Source organism: Leucopleurus acutus (genome assembly GCF_964270905.1).
Source record: "Leucopleurus acutus genome assembly, chromosome: 12".
NCBI lineage: Eukaryota > Metazoa > Chordata > Mammalia > Artiodactyla > Delphinidae > Leucopleurus > Leucopleurus acutus.
This window is the reverse complement of record NC_139154.1, coordinates 86,941,112-86,962,044: the sequence shown is the minus strand read 5'-3', so window position 1 is coordinate 86,962,044 and position 20,933 is coordinate 86,941,112. Positions and strand designations below refer to the sequence as shown.

At 39.7% G+C, this 20,933-nt stretch overlaps 1 protein-coding gene across 2 annotated transcripts in view; it reads left to right on the top strand.

The window, feature by feature from the left end:
* The first annotated feature begins 6,913 nt into the window (after nt 1-6,913).
* GFPT1 (glutamine--fructose-6-phosphate transaminase 1) overlaps nt 6,914-20,933 on the top strand; it is a 72,203-nt gene continuing 58,183 nt past the window's right edge. For both annotated transcript variants that reach the window (XR_014326656.1, XM_082851984.1), the window contains exon 1: nt 6,914-7,066. Coding sequence is in view for 1 of the 2 variants with exons in the window: in XM_082851984.1 (XP_082708110.1) it covers nt 7,060-7,066 (7 nt within the window). In the remaining variant the exon portion in view is untranslated. The remainder of the gene's footprint in view (nt 7,067-20,933) is intronic.

Below are 20,933 nucleotides of genomic sequence, written 5' to 3'. Positions count from 1 at the left end.
TTGGCCTGAATTCCCTATCTCTGGTGATAAGGATGTCTTCCTATCTCCCAGTACAGGGAGGGCACCTGTCACATGGAAGATTTATTTCCTGCTTTCAGGGAGACAGGAGGGTCAGAGTCCCTCTTGTATCAGCCATTTCTTAAGTAACTTTAATTCAAAATAATATGACATTGAGGCATATTTTGGGGTGCCTGCCATGAGCCCCACCAAGCCCTAATACAGAATGATAAGGAGCAAAATATATAAAAATAGACTTTCATTGAGCATTCACTATGACCCTGTTCTCAGCACCTTATATTTATGAAGTCATTTAATCCTATGAGATGGGTAACTATTATTGTCCCCATGAGGCACAGAGAGAAGTACATATTCCATTGCCATAGAAATTAAGTGGAAAAGCCAGGAACATGGACCCTGACATTCTGGGTGCAGAGCCTATGCACATTGCCATTAGGGAATTGAACCCTCGTACCTTTCCCGAGTATTCCTACCTCAGGAAAGGGAAAAGCATTCCTTGTCTTCATAGGTGCTGCTTCCTAGTGGACCATCTTTTACTGGCTTCAGACCATCATGGGCCAAATGTGTACATTTGTACACATCTGTGTGCATATGTATACATTTTTTTCATGCAGGAATATGAAGCTGGCTGCTCTCCAGTCCAGTGGGAATTTACGTCATCCCTTTGGGAAACCCTAGCCTTATACTCTGCTTCTCCACATTAGAGTTATCAATAATAATTCCACAGGGTGCTTGCAGTCTGCAGAATCGACTTTTGAAAGAAACTCTAGAAAACAGTATTCTTCTGTCTCCTTACATTTGGAGTCATCTTTCAACTCTAGGCAGCTCCCTGAATGGTCCACCTCTATTTTGGCTCTGATCACATCCTACAGGATAGAAATAGTAGATAAGACCAGTTAATCTCATGGTTTCCAATTTGTTGACAATTTCTTGGCAGTAGAATGAGTTTCTTTCTAGCAGAGGTAGAAAACTCTGCCCCAGGTTCTGCCTACTGGGGAAATTTGGAGCCACCCTGGAGGCGAGTATTGGGGAATGTATTAATTCTAGTTGGAGTCAGCACCCTTTGTTCTCAAGCCTGAGGAGTGAACATCTTTTGTTAGTGTTTTCTTGGTGTCCCTTCATTCTTTTAGCCCTTTCCTTTGAAGAACTTCTACCTATTCCTGACTCTATGTGACTCTAGTGGAACTGTCCAATCACCGTGTCCTACCTTTGCCACCAGAGTGGGGCATACGACTCCCTAGACTCATCAGAATCCTTGCCTAAATATAAAAGGTGAGGATGGAGGAATAGCCTCTCTCCCCTTGGACTGCAAGCTGTAAAGATGTGATTCCAGAGCTGTTTTAGGGTCTTTTCCCTGTCCATGAGGTCAGAGAGAATCAAAGAGAGTTCTGACAACATTTTTTGTGTGCCTGGATATAGATGTATCTGAAGCTGTTTGTATCTCTGTCCTTTCCAATTAATTAGCCAATACCCCCTCTTCAGCTAGTTTGAGTAACTTTCTATTATTTGTCATTGAAAGCTCTATCCTCTAGAAATTTAAAATAAATACATATATTCACGTTGAGGAAGTCAATAAGATCACCCTTCGATGGATGTGTTAGTCAGGCTTTCTAGAGAAACAGAACTAGTAGAGGGGAGAGAGGGAGAGAGAAATTCATTTTAAGGAATTGGCTCATGCAATCATGGGGGCTACCAAGTCCAAAATCTGCAGGATGGGCTGTCAGGGTGGAGACAGGGAAGAGCTGACGTTGCAGTCCAAGTCCAGTTTGGCTGGGGAATTCCTTCTAGCTCTGGGGAGGTCAGTCTTTTGTTCTATTCAGACTTTTAGTTGACTAGATGAGGCCCATCCATGTAATGGAGCTCATTGTGCTTTACTGAGTCCACTGATTTAAATGTTAACCTCATCTGAAAGCATCCTCACAGAAACATCCAGAGTATAATATCTGACCAAATATCTGGGCACTCTATTGCAGCCAAATTGACCCATAAAATCAGCCATCACAGTGGGTAAAGTTTGCCTTCAGCACCAACTTATTTCTGATTCCTGCTTCCATAATTTGGCCTCCTTTCTCTGGCATTACCATACTTAGTTCCACATGCCCTTATATTGTCCCTTTCTTGACCAGTGTCATCAACCAAGGTAATCTGTCCAGGTCTGCCTTCCTTCTAATTTCAGAATTATCTTTATTTTATCCCCATCAAAGCTTGCATTTCCTCAGTGACTTTTTCACACCTGGTATCCAAATGAAAATAATCTCATAGTTACACTCTAAAGTGTAATAGATGATAATGACTTAATGTAGATCTCCGTGGGGAGGGAGAGGTGTTCTGCCTTGAATATATATGTACAGGTGGAGTTTAGGCAATGTGATAGGGAAGGAGTGGAGGTAATTTTGCACAAGGGAACTTTCTGGTTCCCTTATAATCCTATTTTGTGAGTGACTAGTCCTCTGTAGTCAAGCCCTAACTATTTAACATTTAATTCCCTTCTTAATGCTTCCTTTTAAAAAGGGCAAATACACAGATGCAAAGTTTAAGATAGGATTCTTCTTTAGGGAACTGCCAATAGGTTAAAGTATAGCTAGACCGTTAAATGCTTGAATACAGTGATGGGAGATGATGCTGATAAAACCGATGGGAGTGAGATCTGAATTACCAAGGGTGTGTGCATAGGAGTCTGGACTTAATCCTTCAGGTGAAGGATACCCACTGAATTGGAAGCAGGGAGAAACAGGATCTGATCTGTGTTTTTGAAAAATCACTCTGGTGTGAAAGTGTCTAGGATGAACTGGGGTAGTGGTGGAATCAAAGGGGTTTACTTAAGGGGTCTTTCTGAGGCCCTGACTGGTGCCTTCTCCTGTTCATTGCTTCCTTCTCAAAGGCCTTCGTGGCTCAACCTACTTCTTTTTCCTTTGACATCTTCTCTGTCCACTGAAGTACACTTCTCCATATAACTCCATAAGATGTGGGATATATATGCCCCTGCTTCCCATATTCTTGTAATGCACAGGGCTTTTAAAATGTATGTATAATTAAAATGAGATGTATGTATGTATGTATAATTAAAATGAGATGTATGTATGTATGTATATTAAAATGAGATATGTATGTATATTATGAGAGATATATGAGATAAAATGTATGTATGTTAAAATGAGATAATTGACATATAACATTATATTAGTTTCAGATGTACAGCATGATTGATGTATATATAGCGAAATGATTACCACACTAAGTCTAGTTAACATCCATCACCACACATAGTGAGGAGAACTTTTAAGATCTACTCTCTTAGCAACTTTCAAATATACAATACAGTATCATTAATTATAGTCACCATCCTGTACATTACGTCCCCAGGACTTATTTATTTTATAACTGGAAGTTTGTACCGAGGCCTTTTTAATAATTTTATTGCTATCAATACTTATTATTGTAATCCAGATAAGGGATAACAAAAATCACAAATATGGGGGCATTTAAAAATCTTATAAAGCTATTTCAATTATGGTTCTTCGTTTCTTTAGCAATGGCAATGGAATCCCTGATGGCCTTCAGGCTGCATGGCAGGGAGAAGGCTGAGAACCATCATATTCAACAGGACTAATCCCATGAACAGGGAAATGGACTTACATAAAAAGACAATGAATTACACCCTGTTACCATCATTATTATTATTATTAGTTCAGAACTTTTGTTCAGGAGAGAAAATCTTTTCCATTTCCTTGGATGTTTGAATCAGACCCAGATGTCTCCTTTCCTTCATAGGACATTTATTTTCTTCTCCTCCAGCCCTTATCCCCAAAGGTCCAGCTAAAGCAAAGCTATGTATAGATGGAGGTCAGACAAAGTTCTTCCGTATCAGTGTCTTGATTGGCACATGTTTACAAAGGCTCTTTGTTGCAGTGGGTTGGTGAGGTTGTTCAAGCTTGGGCTGGGAAAATATTGACCTTCAAAGTTTCTTCCTTGAAACTGGTGCATAAGCACCTTCCGAAATAGCTGTAGAATGGAGGTGGACAAGACAAATTGATAGTCATGATGGAGTAGAAAGCAGAAGAGGAAAGTAAGTGTTCATAGATTATTATAGTTTGAGCATGAGCACTTTGGTGATACCACTAACATTTTCTTTGTTCCATCAACAAGTTTTCTGGTGATGCACAAAAGTATTGTTCAAACTTTGGAATCATACCTTCACTTCTTGGCAATATCACTAAGGTTCTACCAGAACCTCTTAGATGAGGGTTCTGAGGCTAACACATACACACACAGAGACTTTTTTTTGCCTCTTGAATTAAAAAATGTGTTGTCTAGTAACAAACAATTTACTGGTTTTTAACTTTGCTCTAGGTAATTTAGGAACCTGTTTAAGGACCTGAAATATTAAAGGGCTTGCAGGTGAGTACTTTCATTAGTTAAATGTGACATTTTCCTTTCTTTCTTTCAGGACACTTATAAAAGGGCATCTTTTTCTTTGTCTCTTGTTTTTTTGAAAACAAACAACTTTTTTTGGACGTATAGTTGGTTTACAATGTTGTGTTAGTTTCAGGTGTACAGCAAAGTGATTCAGTTTTATATGTATATTCAGAGATATATATATATATATATATATTCTTTTTTTTTTTTTTTGCGGTACGTGGGACTCTCACTGTTGTGGCCTCTCCCATTACAGAGCACAGGCTCCGGATGCGCAGGCTCAGCAGCCATGGCTCACGGGCCCAGCCGCTCCGCGGCATGTGGGATCTTCCCGGACCGGGGCACGAACCCGTGTCCTTTGCATTGGCAGGTGGACTTTCAACCTCTGCGCCACCAGGGAAGCCCTATATATATTCTTTTTCAGATTCTTTTCTATTATAGGTTATTACAAGTTATTGAATATAGTTCCCTGTGCCATACAGTAGGTCCTTGTTGGTTATCTATTTTATATATAGTAGTGTGTATATGTTAATTCTCAAATCCTAATTTATCCCTCCCCCCATTTCCCCTTTGGTAACCATAGGCTGTTTTCTATGTCTGTGAGTCTATTTCTGTTTTGTAAATAAGCTCATTTATATCATTTTTTTAGATTCCACATATAAGTGATATTTGTCTTTGTCTGACTTCACTTAGTTTGATAATCTATAGGACCATCCATGTTGCTGCAAATGGCCTTATTTCATTCCTTTTTATGGCTGAGTAGTATTCCATTGTATATGTATATACCACATCTTCTTTATCCATGTATCTGTCGGTGGACATTTAGGTTGCTTCCATGCTTTGGCTATTGTAAATAGTGCTGCTTTGAACATTGGGGTGCATGTATCTTTTTGAATTAGCGTTTTCACCTTTTCCGAACACATGCTAAAAGGGCATCTTTTTCCCTCTAAGAAAAGCTGGAAAGCCCTTTGCTCATTTGATCAGATAACCAGCCATAGAAAGTCAATTCTGCTAAGAACATATGACTTTTTTCACTCCTTCAAAAACATTTTTGATCCCTTACTTTGTGCTAGAGTTTATACCAGGTGTTGGGTATGCAAAGACTTGTTCTACTCTCAAGAAACTTAGCTTTGTAGGGAAACATATTAAAAAATCATAAAATATTGAAGCATATTGCTTTAAAGGAGGCAGCTCAAAGAATGAGAGGTTAATGACTATCCTCCAGCCTCTCTGGGGGAAGACCAAAAGGGTTTTCCCCAAGAAGTAGCATTTAAGCAGAGATGGGGTGGGGATTCCCCAAAGAGTAACCAATATGTGCAAAAGATTTGAGAACGTTGGACCTGTTGGGAAACTACCTGTTCAGGGTTGTTAGAGTGTAAACGGCTGAAAGGTGGAGTAGGAAGAGAGCAGTAGTGTGAGGTAAGACCAGACATCTGGGATCAGAAGACCATGCAATGTTCTGTACGTCAGGCAACTTTTTATTTGATTCTAGTCTTGGGCCATTAATAGCGTTATAATAACCATCTACATTTGACTAAAAATAGCATTTAAATATTAAAGCAAATGCTCAGGTAATAAATTTTCAGAAACATCATCTCTCTCTGATTAAGTCTCTCTTGGCAGGACTTGTGCATTAATTCATAGGATTAATAGTTCATGAGTCCAATGGAAGGCTGTCAAATCCAGGCAATTCCTACTGTCTGAGACGTGGGCCATCAGAAGTATGGGCCAGCAGCGTTTAAGCCCAGGTGCCTAGTGTTGGATAGTTGAGCCTTACATTCGACCCACTCCCCCTCTGTAAAAAACTGGGGGTTATGGAGGCAGTGGATGGGGGTGGGAATGGGGAGCGGAAGGCTTTCGAGGCCAAGAATCTGACTTAGAGCTAAAGTCGGGAACTGAATCGCTGTCACCAGAAAGACTGGCCAGACCTGATTGGTACCTCTCTTCCCTCATCTCACTCAATTCTTTCCAATTTTTTTACAAGCTTATGTCCTCTTTCCACCCTGACTTTGTTTGTCCCCTAGGATCAGGTATCCTTCTTTCTTCCTCCTCTCTCCCCGCTTGGTAGGGCGCCGGAGCTTGGGGCCTTGGACTGCTTTAGGCGCGTGCCCCAACGCTATTTGCTTTGGTAACAATACCATCCTCTTTGCTAATCTCTCCATCGTTCCCTGCCAGCCTCCCAGTTCTTTCCCTCCCGCAGGGCAGTGCCTCCCGCTGCGCGCCCGGTGGTCGGGCGGCTCCAGGAACCTCAAGCGGATGCGGCCGCGAGCCGGTGCCACGTCTCAGCCGCCAGCAGGCCAGCGCCTGCGTGGGCTCTGGGGCGGTGAGGGGCGGGGCTGTGCGGGGAGGCGGGACCTGCGCTTGAGCGGCGCGGACGCGGCCCAATGGGACCTGCGGGCGGTGGCGGCGGCGGCGCGGTGTGCGCCGGGGGGCGGGGCCCAGCAGCAGTTGCTGGCAAGCCCGGGAGGACGGGACGGGTTTCATTGCCTCGGCCGTGGCATCCGTGAGGGAGTCGTGTCGGCGACCCCCTGGCCCCCAAGCCCGCTGACCGCCCAAAAGGCTCGTGTGCTCTCTCGAACTCGCCAGCCGCTCGCCGCTTGCCTTGCAGGCCGTGCCTCCTACATCATGTGCGGTAAGGGGGCCGCGGGCGGGGGGCGTGTTGCGGGGCGGTGCTGGGGTGCGGTGCGGGCGTCGCTGAGGCCGGTGGAACCGGCGGGAGCGGGAGTGTGGAGGGTGCGAAGTCAGGGTGTTGGGCGGGGGTGTCCCGCGGTGCCTGCGGGTGCTGGGGGCGGGGGCCGGCCTCTGGGAGCTGGAGCGGGGACCTAGGACGGCACCTGAGAGGAGGGCGGGCCCTAGAAGGGATCTGGGGGGGCCGAAGGAGGCTTTGCGCCAAGAAGGGAACCAGGAGCGAAGAGCACTGTCTGAGTTGGAAAAGGAGCGAGGGCTGAGGGAACTGAGGGGTGGAGGGGAGTGACTTCAAAAGAGTCCAGCAGGTGAGGGAGGCAACCTGTGGAACATCAGGTGAGGTCTCTTGAATTTATCTCGCATTCTTCCAGGATTTACCTTTTAAAAAATATTTAATTTTAGTTGCTTTCTTTCGGGCACGCCCAGCAGAAAATAGAACTATAGCTAGAGCTACGACAATGACATTTCATATGATCTTACTTCCTGCCTCCCCCCATCTCAACAGAAGCCATTGCTAATCAATGCCTTGGTGAATGGGCCTGGAAGTGACCGGGGAGAGAGATCGTACATCATTTATTACTTGCATGTGCACCCATTTGAAACACTTACGTATGAGAAATATTGGTCTACATTTAATGAATGTTTTACCTAGAACAGTTAAAACATAAAGTTAGGCCCTTTTAGTCCATGTTTTGAGACTTAGTCGTTTTAATAATTAGATAAAAGTGTGAGTTAAAGTTATAATTGTCAGAATTATATCTGAAATGACTGATATGCTCTAAAATTCGTATTAACTTGGCTATTGTCAGTAAAAAGAATTGAATTCTTACCTTCCTTATTGAAATTTACAACTGACCTTACCCCTGGAAGAAAGAACACTTCTTAAAAAAATTTTATTTATTTAATTTATTTATTTTTGGCTGTGTTGGGTCTTTGTTACTGAGCGCGGGCTTTCTCTAGTTGAGGCGACTGGGGGCTACTCTTCGTTGTGGTGCGCGGGCTTCTCATTGCGGTGAGGCTTCTCTTGTTGACGAGCACAGGCTCTAGGCGCGCGGGCTTCAGTAATTGCAGCACTCGGGCTTCAGTAGTTGCAGCACGCGGGCTCAGTAGTTGTGACAGACGGGCTTAGTTGCTCCGAGGCATGTGGGATCTTTCCGGACCAAGGCTTGAACCCCTGTCCCCTGCATTAGCAGGTGGATTCTTAACCACTGTGCCACCAGGGAAGTCCCAAGAACACTTTTTTTTAAGGGAAGTATGATTGTAATAGAATTGAAGCTACCTGGGAAACATTCTTTGTAGCCTTTTGCAAGAGGAACTGAGCAGGAGTAGCTTGTACTCATTAGTGTCTATTTTTCCTGCATTTAACTTTATGTTAATTTCAGCTTCTGAAATGAAGAGCAAGTTTAAATTTAGAGTAGATTGAAAAAAAAGCACACAGAAACAATTATAAATAGCCTGCTGAAATTATTAGTGGTAGAGCTGGCTTTAGAATCAGTTACACTTTTGCAGTGTCTAGGTAGTAGAGTGGTTTTGCAAAAGACATAATTTAGTTTGGAGCTGTGAGGTAATGAATTTGCAATCCCCAGTGTGCTTGTTTGGTAATTAACTGTTACTGAATGATGAGGTGTGCACCTAGTCAAGTACCTGGCTTTCTGGTTGCAGATCATTTCTTTATCTTGTTCCAGGAAAAACAGAAGTCAAAGTACAGTACTATAAAAGAAAAAATCAGATCTGGTTTAGAAAAGGTTCAGATAAGGGTGAGGCTTTCAGGGTGGTGATTAGTTGTTAGGCGTTTTCACAGAGTCATCATCCCCATTCCACCATGTTATGCTGCTGAGGAAACAGGTGATAAACAAGAAATAAAGAACTAGTTATGGGAATATATGTATATGTGTAACTGATTCACGTTGTTATAAAGCAGAAACTAACACACCATTGTAAAGCAATTATACGCCAATAAAGACGTTAAAAAAAAAAAAGAACTAGTATTTGAGGCATTTCTAAGGTCCTGCTTTTAACCTGGACGAGTTTTACATGATTCCAGGAATAGGGTTCAGAATTTCTTTCCTCTTCAATGTAAATTCTGAAAGTTAACTGTTAAGAAGACAAAGATTTGTCCTTATTTTCCTCCCACATCTTAATTATTGACATAAAATTTCTAGGCAGAGAAATTGAGTAGGAATGAGATTAGATGGGAAAATTTAGAGATTTACTTTCTGATTACCTGCTGCTGGTTCAAGTTTTTCTAAAAGATTTCGTTTCAACATTGCAGAGTGTTGAAGCAGAAGAATGAGGACTAACAATTCTTTTTGATAGCTTTTTCCAATCAGAGATACTGTTAAAACTGTTATTATATTTATCAGGTTGTATCGGGATGTTAATATCTTACTGAGGGGAAAAAAAAGATTTTATGGTCAAATAAATTTGAGAAGCCACAGACTGAACAGTGTTGACCTGGCTTTTTTTTTAATTGCAGGACTTTTTGGAACTTTTAATATGCTAGTAAGCATTATGAATCTTCCAGAGAAAAATAGTGTATCTATTTTTAAAATTTATTTTGTCTTCCTCTTATTCTTGGTTCTTTGGAATACTTTGTCCTTTTTAATCTGTTTTACCTTTGGCTTCAGTGAGAGAGTGTCAATTCACTTAAGTTACGCACAGCTCTTAACAGATTTTGCTGTTTTTTTATAAATGTAGGATTATACCCTTCTGGTCCAATGGTGTATATAAATGATATTTTTGTAAATGAGATAATATTTAAAAACAGTAAGAGAGCTGCAATTAAAAAATATCCTGAAATGAATCCTTAAAATTTTTTTTGTAATTATACTGTGTAATAGCTTTGGGGCTGGTTGAGGGATGCTAAGACTGGCTTCTAGGATAAATCATAAAACTACTAGTGTTAACATATTCTTAGAATTCATACTGGGTATAAAGTAGTTGTGAAAGGAAAGAATTATTGCTTAATGAGCATTTCCTCAGTTGTGTTCCCTGGAGAGGGGAAAGTTAATAGGTCCTGGTAATGAGCAGTAGAAGGTGGGAAAGAGTTTTTGTTTTTGTTTGTGTTTTCAATCTTTATTGGAGTATAATTGCTTCACAATACTGTGTTAGTTTCTGTTGTACACCAAAGTGAATCAGCCATATGCATACATATGTCCTCATATCCACTTCCTCTTGAGCCTCCCTCCCATCCTCCCTATCCAACCCCTCTAGGTCATCGCAAAGCACCGAGCTGATCTCCCTGTGCTATGCTGCGGCTTCCCACTAGCTAATTATTTTACATTCCGTAGTGTATATCTGTCGGTGCTACTCTCACTTCGCCCCAGCTTCCCCCTCCCACCCCGTGTCCTCAAGTCCATTCTCTATGTCTACATCTTTATTCCTGCCCTGCAACTAGGTTCATCAGTACCATTTTTTTTTTCTTAGATTCCATATATATGTGTTAGCGTATGGTATTTGTCTTTCTCTTTCTGACTTACCTCACTCTGTATGACAGACTCTAGGTCCATCCACCTCACTACAAATAACTCAATTTTGTTTTTTTATGGCTGAGTAATATTCCATTGTATATATGTGCCACATTTTTATCTATTCATCTGTTGATGGACACTTAGGTTGCTTCCATGTCCTGGCTATTGTAAATAGAGCTGCAGTGAACATTTTGGTACATGACTCTTTTTGAATTATGGTTTTCTCAGGGTATATGCCCAGCAGTGGGATTGCTGGGTCATATGGTAGTTCTATTTTTAGTTTTTTAAGGAACCTCCATACTGTTTTCCACAGAGGCTGTACCAATTCACATTCCCACCAACAGTGCTGGAGGGTTCCCTTTTCTCCACACACTCTCCAGCATTTATTGTTTCTAGATTTTTTGATGATGGCCATTCTGACCAGTGTGAGATGATATCTCATTGTAGTTTTGATTTGCATTTCTCTAATGATTAGTGATGTTGAGCATTCTTTCATGTGTTTGTTGGCAGTCTGTATATCTTCTTTGGAGAAATGTCTATTTAGGTCTTCTGCCCATTTTTGGATTGGGTTGTTTTTTTGTTATTGAGATGCTTGTAAATTTTGGAGATTAATCCTTTGTCAGTTGCTTCATTTGCAAATATTTTCTCCCATTTTGAGGGTTGTCTTTTGGTCTTGTTTATGGTTTCCTTTGCTGTGCAAAAGCTTTGAAGTTTCATTAGGTCCCATTTGTTTATTTTTGCTTTTATTTCCATTTCTCTAGGAGGTGGGTCAAAGAGGATCTTGCTGTGATTTATGTCGTAGAGTGTTCTGCCTATGTTTTCCTCTAAGAGTTTGACAGTTTCTGGCCTTACATTTAGGTCTTTAATCCATTTTGAGCTTATTTTTGTGTATGGTGTTAGGGAGTGTTCTAATCTCATAGTTTCACATGTACCTGTCCAATTTTCCCAGCACCACTTATTGAAGAGGCTGTCCTTTCTCCACTGTACATTCCTGCCTCCTTTATCAAAGATAAGGTGACCATATGTGCGTGGGTTTATCTCTGGGGTTTCTATCCTGTTCCATTGATCTATGTTTCTGTTTTTGTGCCAGTACCATACTGTCTTGATTACTTTAGCTTTGTAGTATAGTCTGAAGTCAGGGAGCCTGATTCCTCCAGCTCTGTTTTTCGTTCTCAAGATTGCTTTGGCTATTCGGGGTCTTTTGTGTTTCCAAACAAATTGTGAAATTTTTGGTTCTAGGTCTGTGAAAAACGCCAGTGGTAGTTTGATAGGGATTGCATTGAATCTGTAGATTGCTTTGGGTAGTAGAGTCATTTTCACAATGTTGATTCTTCCCATCCAAAAACATGGTATATCTCTGCATCTATTTGTATCATCTTTAATTTCTTTCATCAGTGTCTTATAATTTTCTGCATACAGGTCTTTTGTCTCCTTAGGTAGGTTTATTCCTAGATATTTTATTCTTTTTGTTGCAGTGGTAAATGGGAGTGTTTTCTTAATTTCACTTTCAGATTTTTCATCATTAGTGTATAGGAATGCCAGAGATTTCTGTGCATTAATTTTGTATCCTGCTACTTTACCAAATTCATTGATTAGCTCTAGTAGTTTTCTGGTAGCATCTTCAGGATTCTCTATGTATAGTATCATGTCATTTGCAAACAGTGACAGCTTTATTTCTTCTTTTCCAATTTGGATTCCTTTTATTTCCTTTTCTTCTCTGATTGCTGCGGCTAAAACTTCTAAAACTATTTTGAATAAGAATGATGAGAGTGGGCACCCTTGTCTTGTTCCTGATCTTAGTGGAAATGCTTTCAGTTTTTCACCATTGAGGATGATGTTGGCTGTGGGTTTGTCATATATGGCCTTTATTATGTTGAGGAAAGTTCCCTCTATGCCTACTTTCTGCAGGGTTTTTATCATAATTTGGTGTTGAATTTTGTCGAAAGCTTTCTCTGCATCTATTGAGATGATCATATGGTTTTTCTCCTTCAATTTGTTAATATGGTGTATCACGTTGATTGATTTGCATATATTGAAGAATCCTTGCATTCCTGGAATAAACCCCACTTGATCATGATGTATGATCCGTTTAATGTGCTGTTGGATTCTGTTTGCTAGTATTTTGTTGAGGATTTTTGCATCTATGTTCATCAGTGATATTGGCCTGTAGTTTTCTTTCTTTGTGACATCCTTGTCTGGTTTTGGTATCAGGGTGATGGTGGCCTCATAGAATGAGTTTGGGAGTGTTCCTCCCTCTGCTATACTCTGGAAGAGTTTGAGAAGGATAGGTGTTAGCTCTCCTCTAAATGTTTTATAGAATTCGCCTGTGAAGCCATCTGGTCCTGGGCTTTTGTTTGTTGGAAGATTTTTAATCACAGTTTCAATTTCAGTGCTTGTGACTGGTCTGTTCATATTTTCTATTTCTTCCTGATTCAGTCTTGGCAGGTTGTACATTTCTAAGAATTTGTCCATTTCTTCCAGGTTGTCCATTTTATTGGCATAGAGTTTCTTGTAGTAATCGCTCATGATCTTTTGTATTTCTGCAGTGTCAGTTGTTACTTCTCCTTTCTCATTTCTAATTCTATTGATTTGAGTCTTCTCCCTTTTTTTCTTGATGAGTCTGGCTAATGGTTTATCAATTTTGTTTATCTTCTCAAAGAACCAGCTTTTAGTTTTATTGATCTTTGCTATCGTTTCCTTCATTTCTTTTTCATTTATTTCTGATCTGATCTTTATGATTTCTTTCCTTCTGCTAACTTTGGGGTTTTTTTGTTCTTCTTTCTCTAATTGCTTTAGGTGCAAGGTTAGGTTGTTTATTCGAGATGTTTTTGTTTTTTAAGGTAGAATTGTATTGCTATAAACTTCCCTCTTAGAACTGCTTTTGCTGCATCCCATAGATTTTGGGTCATCGTGTCTCCATTGTCATTTGTTTCTAGATATTTTTAAATTTCCTCTTTGATTTCTTCAGTGATCACTTCGTTATTAAGTAGTGTATTGTTTCGCCTCCATGTGTTTGTAGTTTTTACAGATCTTTTCCTGTAATTGATATCTAGTCTCATAGCATTGTGGTCGGAAAAGATACTTGATAAAATTTCAATTTTCTTAAATTTACCAAGGCTTGATTTGTGACCCAAGATATGATCTATCCTGGAGAATGTTCCATGAGCACTTGAGAAGAATGTGTATTCTGTTGTTTTTGGATGGAATGTCCTATAAATATCAATTAAGTCCATCTTGTTTAATGTATCATTTAAAGCTTGTGATTGCTTATTTATTTTCATTTTGGATCATCTGTCCATTGGTGAAAGTGGGGTGTTAAAGTCCCCTACTATGAATGTGTTACCATTGATTTCCCCTTTTATGGCTGTTAGTATTTGCCTTATGTATTGAGGTGCTCCTATGTTGGGTGCATAAATATTTACAATTGTTATATCTTCTTCTTGTATCGATCCCGTGATCATTATGTAGTGTCCTTCTTTGTCTCTTCTGATAGTCTTTATTTTAAAGTCTATTTTGTCTGATATGAGAATTGCTACTCCAGCTTTCTTTTGGTTTCCATTTGCATGAAATATATTTTTCCATCCCCTTACTTTCAGTCTGTATGTGTCCCTAGGTCTGAAGTGGGTCTCTTGTAGACAGCAAATATATGGGTCTTGTTTTTGTATCCATTCAGCCAATCTGTGTCTTTTGGTGGGAGCATTTAGTCCGTTTACATTTAAGGTAATTATCGATATGTATGTTCCTATTCCCATTTTCTAAATTGTTTTGGGTTTGTTATTGTAGGTCTTTTCCTTCTTTTTTTTTTTTGCCTAGAGAAGTTCCTTTAGCAGTTGTTGTAAAGCTGGTTTGGTGGTGTTGAACTCTGTCAGCTTTTGCTTGTCTGTAAAGGCTTTAATTTCTCCATCAAATCTGAATGATATCCTTGCTGGGTAGAGTAATCTTGGTTGCAGGTTTTTCTCCTTCATCACTTTAAATATAGACATATGCCAGTCCCTTCTGGCTTGAAGAGTTTCTGCTGAAAGATCAGCTGTTAACCTTATGGGGATTCCCGTGTGTGTTATTTGTTTCTTTTCCCTTGCTGCTTTTAATATGGTTTTTTTGTATTTAATTTTTGATAGTTTGATTAATATGTGTCTTCGCATGTTTCTCCTTGGATTTATCCTGTATGGGACTCTCTGTGCTTCCTGGACTTGATTAACTATTTCCTTTCCCATATTAGGAAAGTGTTCAACTATAATTTCTTCAAATATTTTCTCAGTCCCTTTCTTTTTCTCTTCTTCTGGGCCCCCTAGAATTCTAATGTTGGTGCATTTAATGTTGTCCCAGAGGTCTCTGAGACTGTCCTCAGTTCTTTTCATTCTTTTTTCTTTATTCCTCTCTGCAGTAGTTATTTCCACTATTTTATCTTCCAGGTCACTTATCCGTTCTTCTGCCTCAGTTATTCTGCTATTGATCCCATCTAGAGTATTTTTAATTTCATTTATTGTGTTGTTCATCGTTGCTTGTTTCATCTTTAGTTCTTCTAGGTCCTTGTTTAATGTTTCTTGCTTTTTCTCTTTTTCCAGGATTTTGGATCATGTTTACTATCATTATTCTGAATTCTTTTTCAGGTAGACTGCCTATTTCCTCTTCATTTGTTAGGTCTGGTGGGTTTTTATCTTGCTCCTTCATCTGCTGTGTGTTTTTCTGTCTTCTCATTTTGCTTATCTTACTGTGTTTGGGGTCTCCTTTTTACAGGCTGCAGGTTCGTAGTTCCCGTTGTTTTTGGTGTCTGTCCCCAGTTGCTAAAGTTGGTTCAGTGGGTTATGTAGGCTTCCTGGTGGAGGGGACTAGTGCCTGTGTTCTGGTGAATGAGCCTGGATCTTGTCTTTCTGGTGGGCAGGTCGACGTCTGGTGGTGTGTTTTGGGGTGTCTGTGGACTTATGATTTTAAGCAGCCTCTCTGCTAATGGGTGGGGTTGTGTTCCTGTCTTGCTGGTCGTTTGGCATAGGGTGTCCAGCAGTGTAGCTTGCTGGTCGTTGAGTGAAGCTGGGTGCTGGTGTTGAGATGGAGACCTCTGGGAGATTTTCGCCATTTGATATTATGTGGAGCTGGGAGGTCTCTTGTGGACCAGTGTCCTGGAGTTGGGTCTCCCACCTCAGAGACACAGCACTGACTCCTGGCTGCAGCACCAAGAGCCTTTCATCCACGTGGCTCAGAATAAAAGGGAGAAAAAGTAGAAAGAAAGAGGATAAAATAAAATAAAGTAAGATAAAATAAAGTTATTAAAATAAAAAATAATTAAGAAGAAAAAAATTTTTTTAAAAAGTCAAAAAAAAAAAAAAAAGAAACGGACGGATAGAACCCTAGGACAAATGGTGAAAACAACGCTGTACAGACAAAACCTCACAGAGAAGAATACACATACACACTCACAAAAAGAGGAAAAGGGTAAAAAATAATAAATCTTGGTCTCAAAGTCCACCTCCTCAATTTGGGATGATTCGTTGTCTATTCAGGTATTCCACAGATGCAGGGTACATCAAGTTGATTGCGGGGATTTAATCCGCTGCCCCTGAGGCTGCTGGGAGAGATTTCCCTTTCTCTTCTTTGTTTGCACAGCTCCTGAGGCTCAGCTTTGGATTTGGCCCCGCCTCTGCGTGTAGGTCGCAGGAGGGCGTCTGTTCTTTGCTCAGACAGGACGGGGTTAAAGGTGGAGCTGACTCGGGGACTCTGGCTCACTCAGGCCAGGGGGAAGAAGGGGTGCGGATGCGGGGCGAGCCTGCGGCGGCAGAGGCCAGCGGGACGTTGCACCAGCCTTGGCGCGCTGTGCCTTCTCCCAGGGAAGTTGTCCCTGGATCCCGGGACCCTGGCAGTGGCGGGCTGCACAGGCTCCCCGGAAGGGAGGTGTGGATAGTGACCTGTGCTCGCACACAGGCTTCTTGGTGGCGGCAGCAGCAGCCTTAGCGTCTCATGCCTGTCTGTGGGGTGTGGGCTGTTGGCCGCGGCTCGCGCCCGTCCTATTTGGGAATTTTTGACTGTACATTTTAGGTACCTAGAAAGTATTAGAAGATATTATATAGATAATATATAGATATTATAGATATATACATACATGAAAGAATCACTGTTGTACAACAGAAATTAACACATTGTAAGTCAACTATACTTCAATAAAAAATATTGATAAAAGAAAAAATAATGAAGATATTTGAAGTGATCACTTTGTACTTGGCACTCTGCCTTTTGGAGAGATGACTAAAACAAAGGAATTGCCTTCAGGGAATTGCTGTCTGATTGGAGGAAACAGTGACTACACATATAACAGGTGTGGGTGATAATACACAGTCCTTCTTCATTGCCATGTTCTAGACTACAAGTGGAATGAATAGACATTCTGAGACTGGTTAGGCCAAGAATGTTCCAGATGTTAGGATAGGACTTTTAGCTGAGGAATGCTGCCAGCTGGTAGAGAACTAGTGCAATGTGAGAGATACCACTGATGGCACGTTCTGCCCAACAGTGAATGGAGTCAGAAATAAATTGAGAACTACTGCTAGTGGGTTTGAAAGAAGAAATAAAAGTGCCAGGAAAAGAGGCCAAAGAATAGTGGTTAGAGGCAGAAGAATTCCAAAGTGGTATATTGCATTGGACAGAGTCTGCAAGAGTAGAAAAAGGTCATTCATGTTTAATATTTCAGAGACAAGTTAATTGCATTTAGCTATAAAGAAATCGTTAGAGAAGCTGCGTATATGAAGGCAGAAGGATTTGAGTTAGTGTTGAGGAGAGCATGTATACCAACAAAAGAGAGAGTATTGTGAAACTGAGGTCCCTGGTAGAGTTGAAAAGTTGAGTTCCTGATGTGTAAGCTGTGAAATTAATGCCAGGTGTTCGCTGATTGATTCATACTCTAAGCATTGTCTCTAAATTGACTAAAAGTTGATCTAGATCATTGGATAATAAAAATTCAACCCTCTATTGTGTAGGATCCTCAAAATATTTTGATGTTAACAAAAAGTTCTATATTTACAAAATTGAGGAATCTCTTACCAAGAGTTACAAGCAGGAGAGGCTGGTTCAGGGAATATGTGCGGAATATGTTTCTCTATTTTCAGTCTATAGGAAGGATAGGCTTATAGGGTATTATACTGTTAAGATGAAGAAGAAGGCTTCAATTCTATAAAGGAAGAATCTACTGAAAATGAGAAAGAGGCTGGGAAGAGAGAAATGGGGGTTTGAGAGTAGTCTAGATTCTAGACTTTAGAATAATATCTGGGGGAAGTGTAAAATTTAGACAAGCAGTGAATTAGCAGGATTGGTCAGCAGTTGGGAGGGCCCCCATGAAAGTGGACCTGAGATAAATGGATGACCTGAAATGGATGGACTTCACTATAGGAGTGCTCAGGGACACGGGGGTGAGAGTATAATGGGCCCAGAGGGGCTGGCTTGGCAGCATGAAGAAAAATCGTGGTCTGATGTGATTGATGAGAGAGAAGTGGGAGAGATGGAATGTTTAAAGGTGTGTGAGCAGAAAGTGCATGCTTTTTCTCGGGAAAGATGATGATATAGGTAGACTGTGAGGGAGTGTATAATTAGAGATGTCAGTGTTTAAACAGTGCTTTGAGTTCCAGGATGTTAAATATGCAAGAGAGAAGTGTTACAGAGCTCCTTCCAGTGGCCCCATTTATTTACAACAAAGTAGGAGGCACTTGAACCAGCATTTTGTAAATAGGAAAAAGATTTTGAACAATTAAAAAAACACACAAATAATTGAAATTTCTCATGTGTCACTCCATATAACTTTTTCTTTGTGTTTTTAGGATTGTAGGAAATGTTATCTCAAATATTTCTTCTTTTAAAGGAATCTTACCTGTAGGATGTGCCTCTATAATTATAGTATTGACTGTGTTTTATGGCAAGTGTATAGTTGGTGTGTATAGCCTTAATAGCAGAATTGTTTATAATTACAAAGAGTTAGAAAAACCTCAATAAATAGGTAAATGGCTAGGTAAAATATGAAAAATCTATTATGGACTATTTTTATTATGCAACGTTCCGTAGACTGGGGTAGATGGGTTGTACTGATATAGAAAGATCTCCAGCATCTTAAGAGAAAAAACTACAGAGCAATATGTATATTATCATATTTATGATCATATTTATGATAATATATTATCATATTTGGTTAAAAAAAACCAAAACCTCTAAAACCATGTACATCTGAGTTCATATATGTAGAAAAATTCATAGCTGAAGGATTGGGACAGTGTGTGGGGTTAATGGTGGTTATCTCCTGTGTGGAGGTAGAAAAAGGAGATTTTTCACAGTTCATTCTGTAGGACTTGTGTTATTTGAATCTTTAACGATGATAATTTGTAACTTGGGTTATAAGAAAAGATTTTTAAATGAAACTTAAGTAGCGTTGTAGATAGATTCTGTTTCAGAAGGTATAAAATTTAGAGAAGGAATTTGAACACTTAATATTGATAAATTCCAATGTCTAGGGTTTCATCAGAATATTGAAGTTGTCAAGTGAAAAAATATGTAAAAGCAAAATTTCTTCTTGAAATTAATATAATATTGCAGGTCAACTATACCTCAAAAAATGTAAGATTTGTTATTTGTAAGAACATAAATTCAACCAGACATAGGAACTTTAATAATTTGGTTGGTCAGCTAAATTGCATTCAGTTTTCATTTCAATAAGATTTAATAGTCTTTGCCTACAGCTAGATTGCTTTTAACCAGATGTGTCAAGTCTGTGATCTAGGTCATGTCTGAATATCTTGTTAAGCAAGGTGTTCAAAAGTGCTTTTATGTCATTGAATTTAAGTTGCCGTTTTCTGAGAGTGATGCCTGTAGGTGCAAGTCCTTGCTTCAGTTAGGGAGATATTTATTCCAAGTGTATTACATGAATAAGAAAATTTGTACTTTGGAAGCACAAGCTGATTTGGGAGTAGAAAGTCTCCTGTGCTCCGTACAACTACTGTTTGTGTTATTGGAGCAATTACTGAAGAGTGGTGGAGAGTTGATTTTTAGTCTTTTGTAGTTACCTTAAGCAGTACTGTTTATTGTGAAGTTTGATAAGACAAATCAAAGACCTGAAATAGGGATTGCTACTCTAATAAGCACCATTTTGAGTTATGAATACCTACCCTGTAAACATGCCCTGCATGTCTGATTGGCAAATTATTTGCTGTTATATTTTCCCAGCTACCCCAAGATTACAGATAACCCACTAATCTGTACAAGTGGGCCAGCTGTGCTCTCAAGGGGCTGCTCTGTAAAACTGACAGATTCAACCTCTTTATCTTTCATTTTCCTAACCAGGGATAACTTTCTTCTCCCAGCTCTGTTACTTTGATCTTAGAAAATTTCTCTACATGTGTCATCCTTTTATTCCTTTTAGTTCCTGCCTGGTTATGCAAGGAGAAATATTGCTCCTACTTCTTCTTCCTCAATTCCTCCCCTTCCCCTTTTCTTTGTTCCAATAGTGAACCAAAATAAATGACAGTAATGATTATTGGTAACAGTGGTGCTTCCTCTATCAAGGAAAAGGCAGGTTTTGAATTGGAATTGATATATGGTATTTCATCGAATCTAAGATGCCGCTTATTGGGAGATGTACCATTTATATATGGACCACAAAGAAAGAAAATATGACTGTCTTAAAATCAATGCTGTCAATATCTGAAGTCCTAGAAAGTATTGTGAGGATGCTTTCAGAATATCACAGGCTAAGTGATCTGTTTGTCTTTACCTTAAAGCAGTGATGAATCTTAGCATCACTAATAGGGAGTCACCAGACAATATAAAAAACATACATACTTGTGAATAATTCTTGTCCCTCAGTTTTAACCTAAATCAGTCAAGCCTTTAGATTTCTCTTCCAGTTTGCAGGAAATACAAGGAATAGAGGAACTGGTTAGACCACACAGTGTGGAATCAATTAGGCATAGCCAGAGGTGAGAAATTCAACAAGAAAATTGCTCCTGGCTTATCAGTAAGTCAGTGTCTTAGAGGAAAACAGGGCATTAGGGGAGACCATTCTGGATTCAAAGAGACTTATGAGACATAACAATCAAATGTGAGCTGTGATCCTTTATTATATTGTAGAATAAACAAATCAGCTGTAAGAGACATTTATTTTTGTTAATAGGAAAAATGTGAATATATGAACATTGTATTAGATGAACTAGAGCATTATCTTAGGTGTGATAATAAGAAAATGTAGAAAAATGTTTTGTAGAAAAATGTTTTGTAGAAAAATGTCCTCATATTTTATATGTTACTTTGCTTTTATTAATTCTTAATGATATACTCTGAAAATACTAAGGCCCTCCACCAGGTTTCTAGCTTTAATTT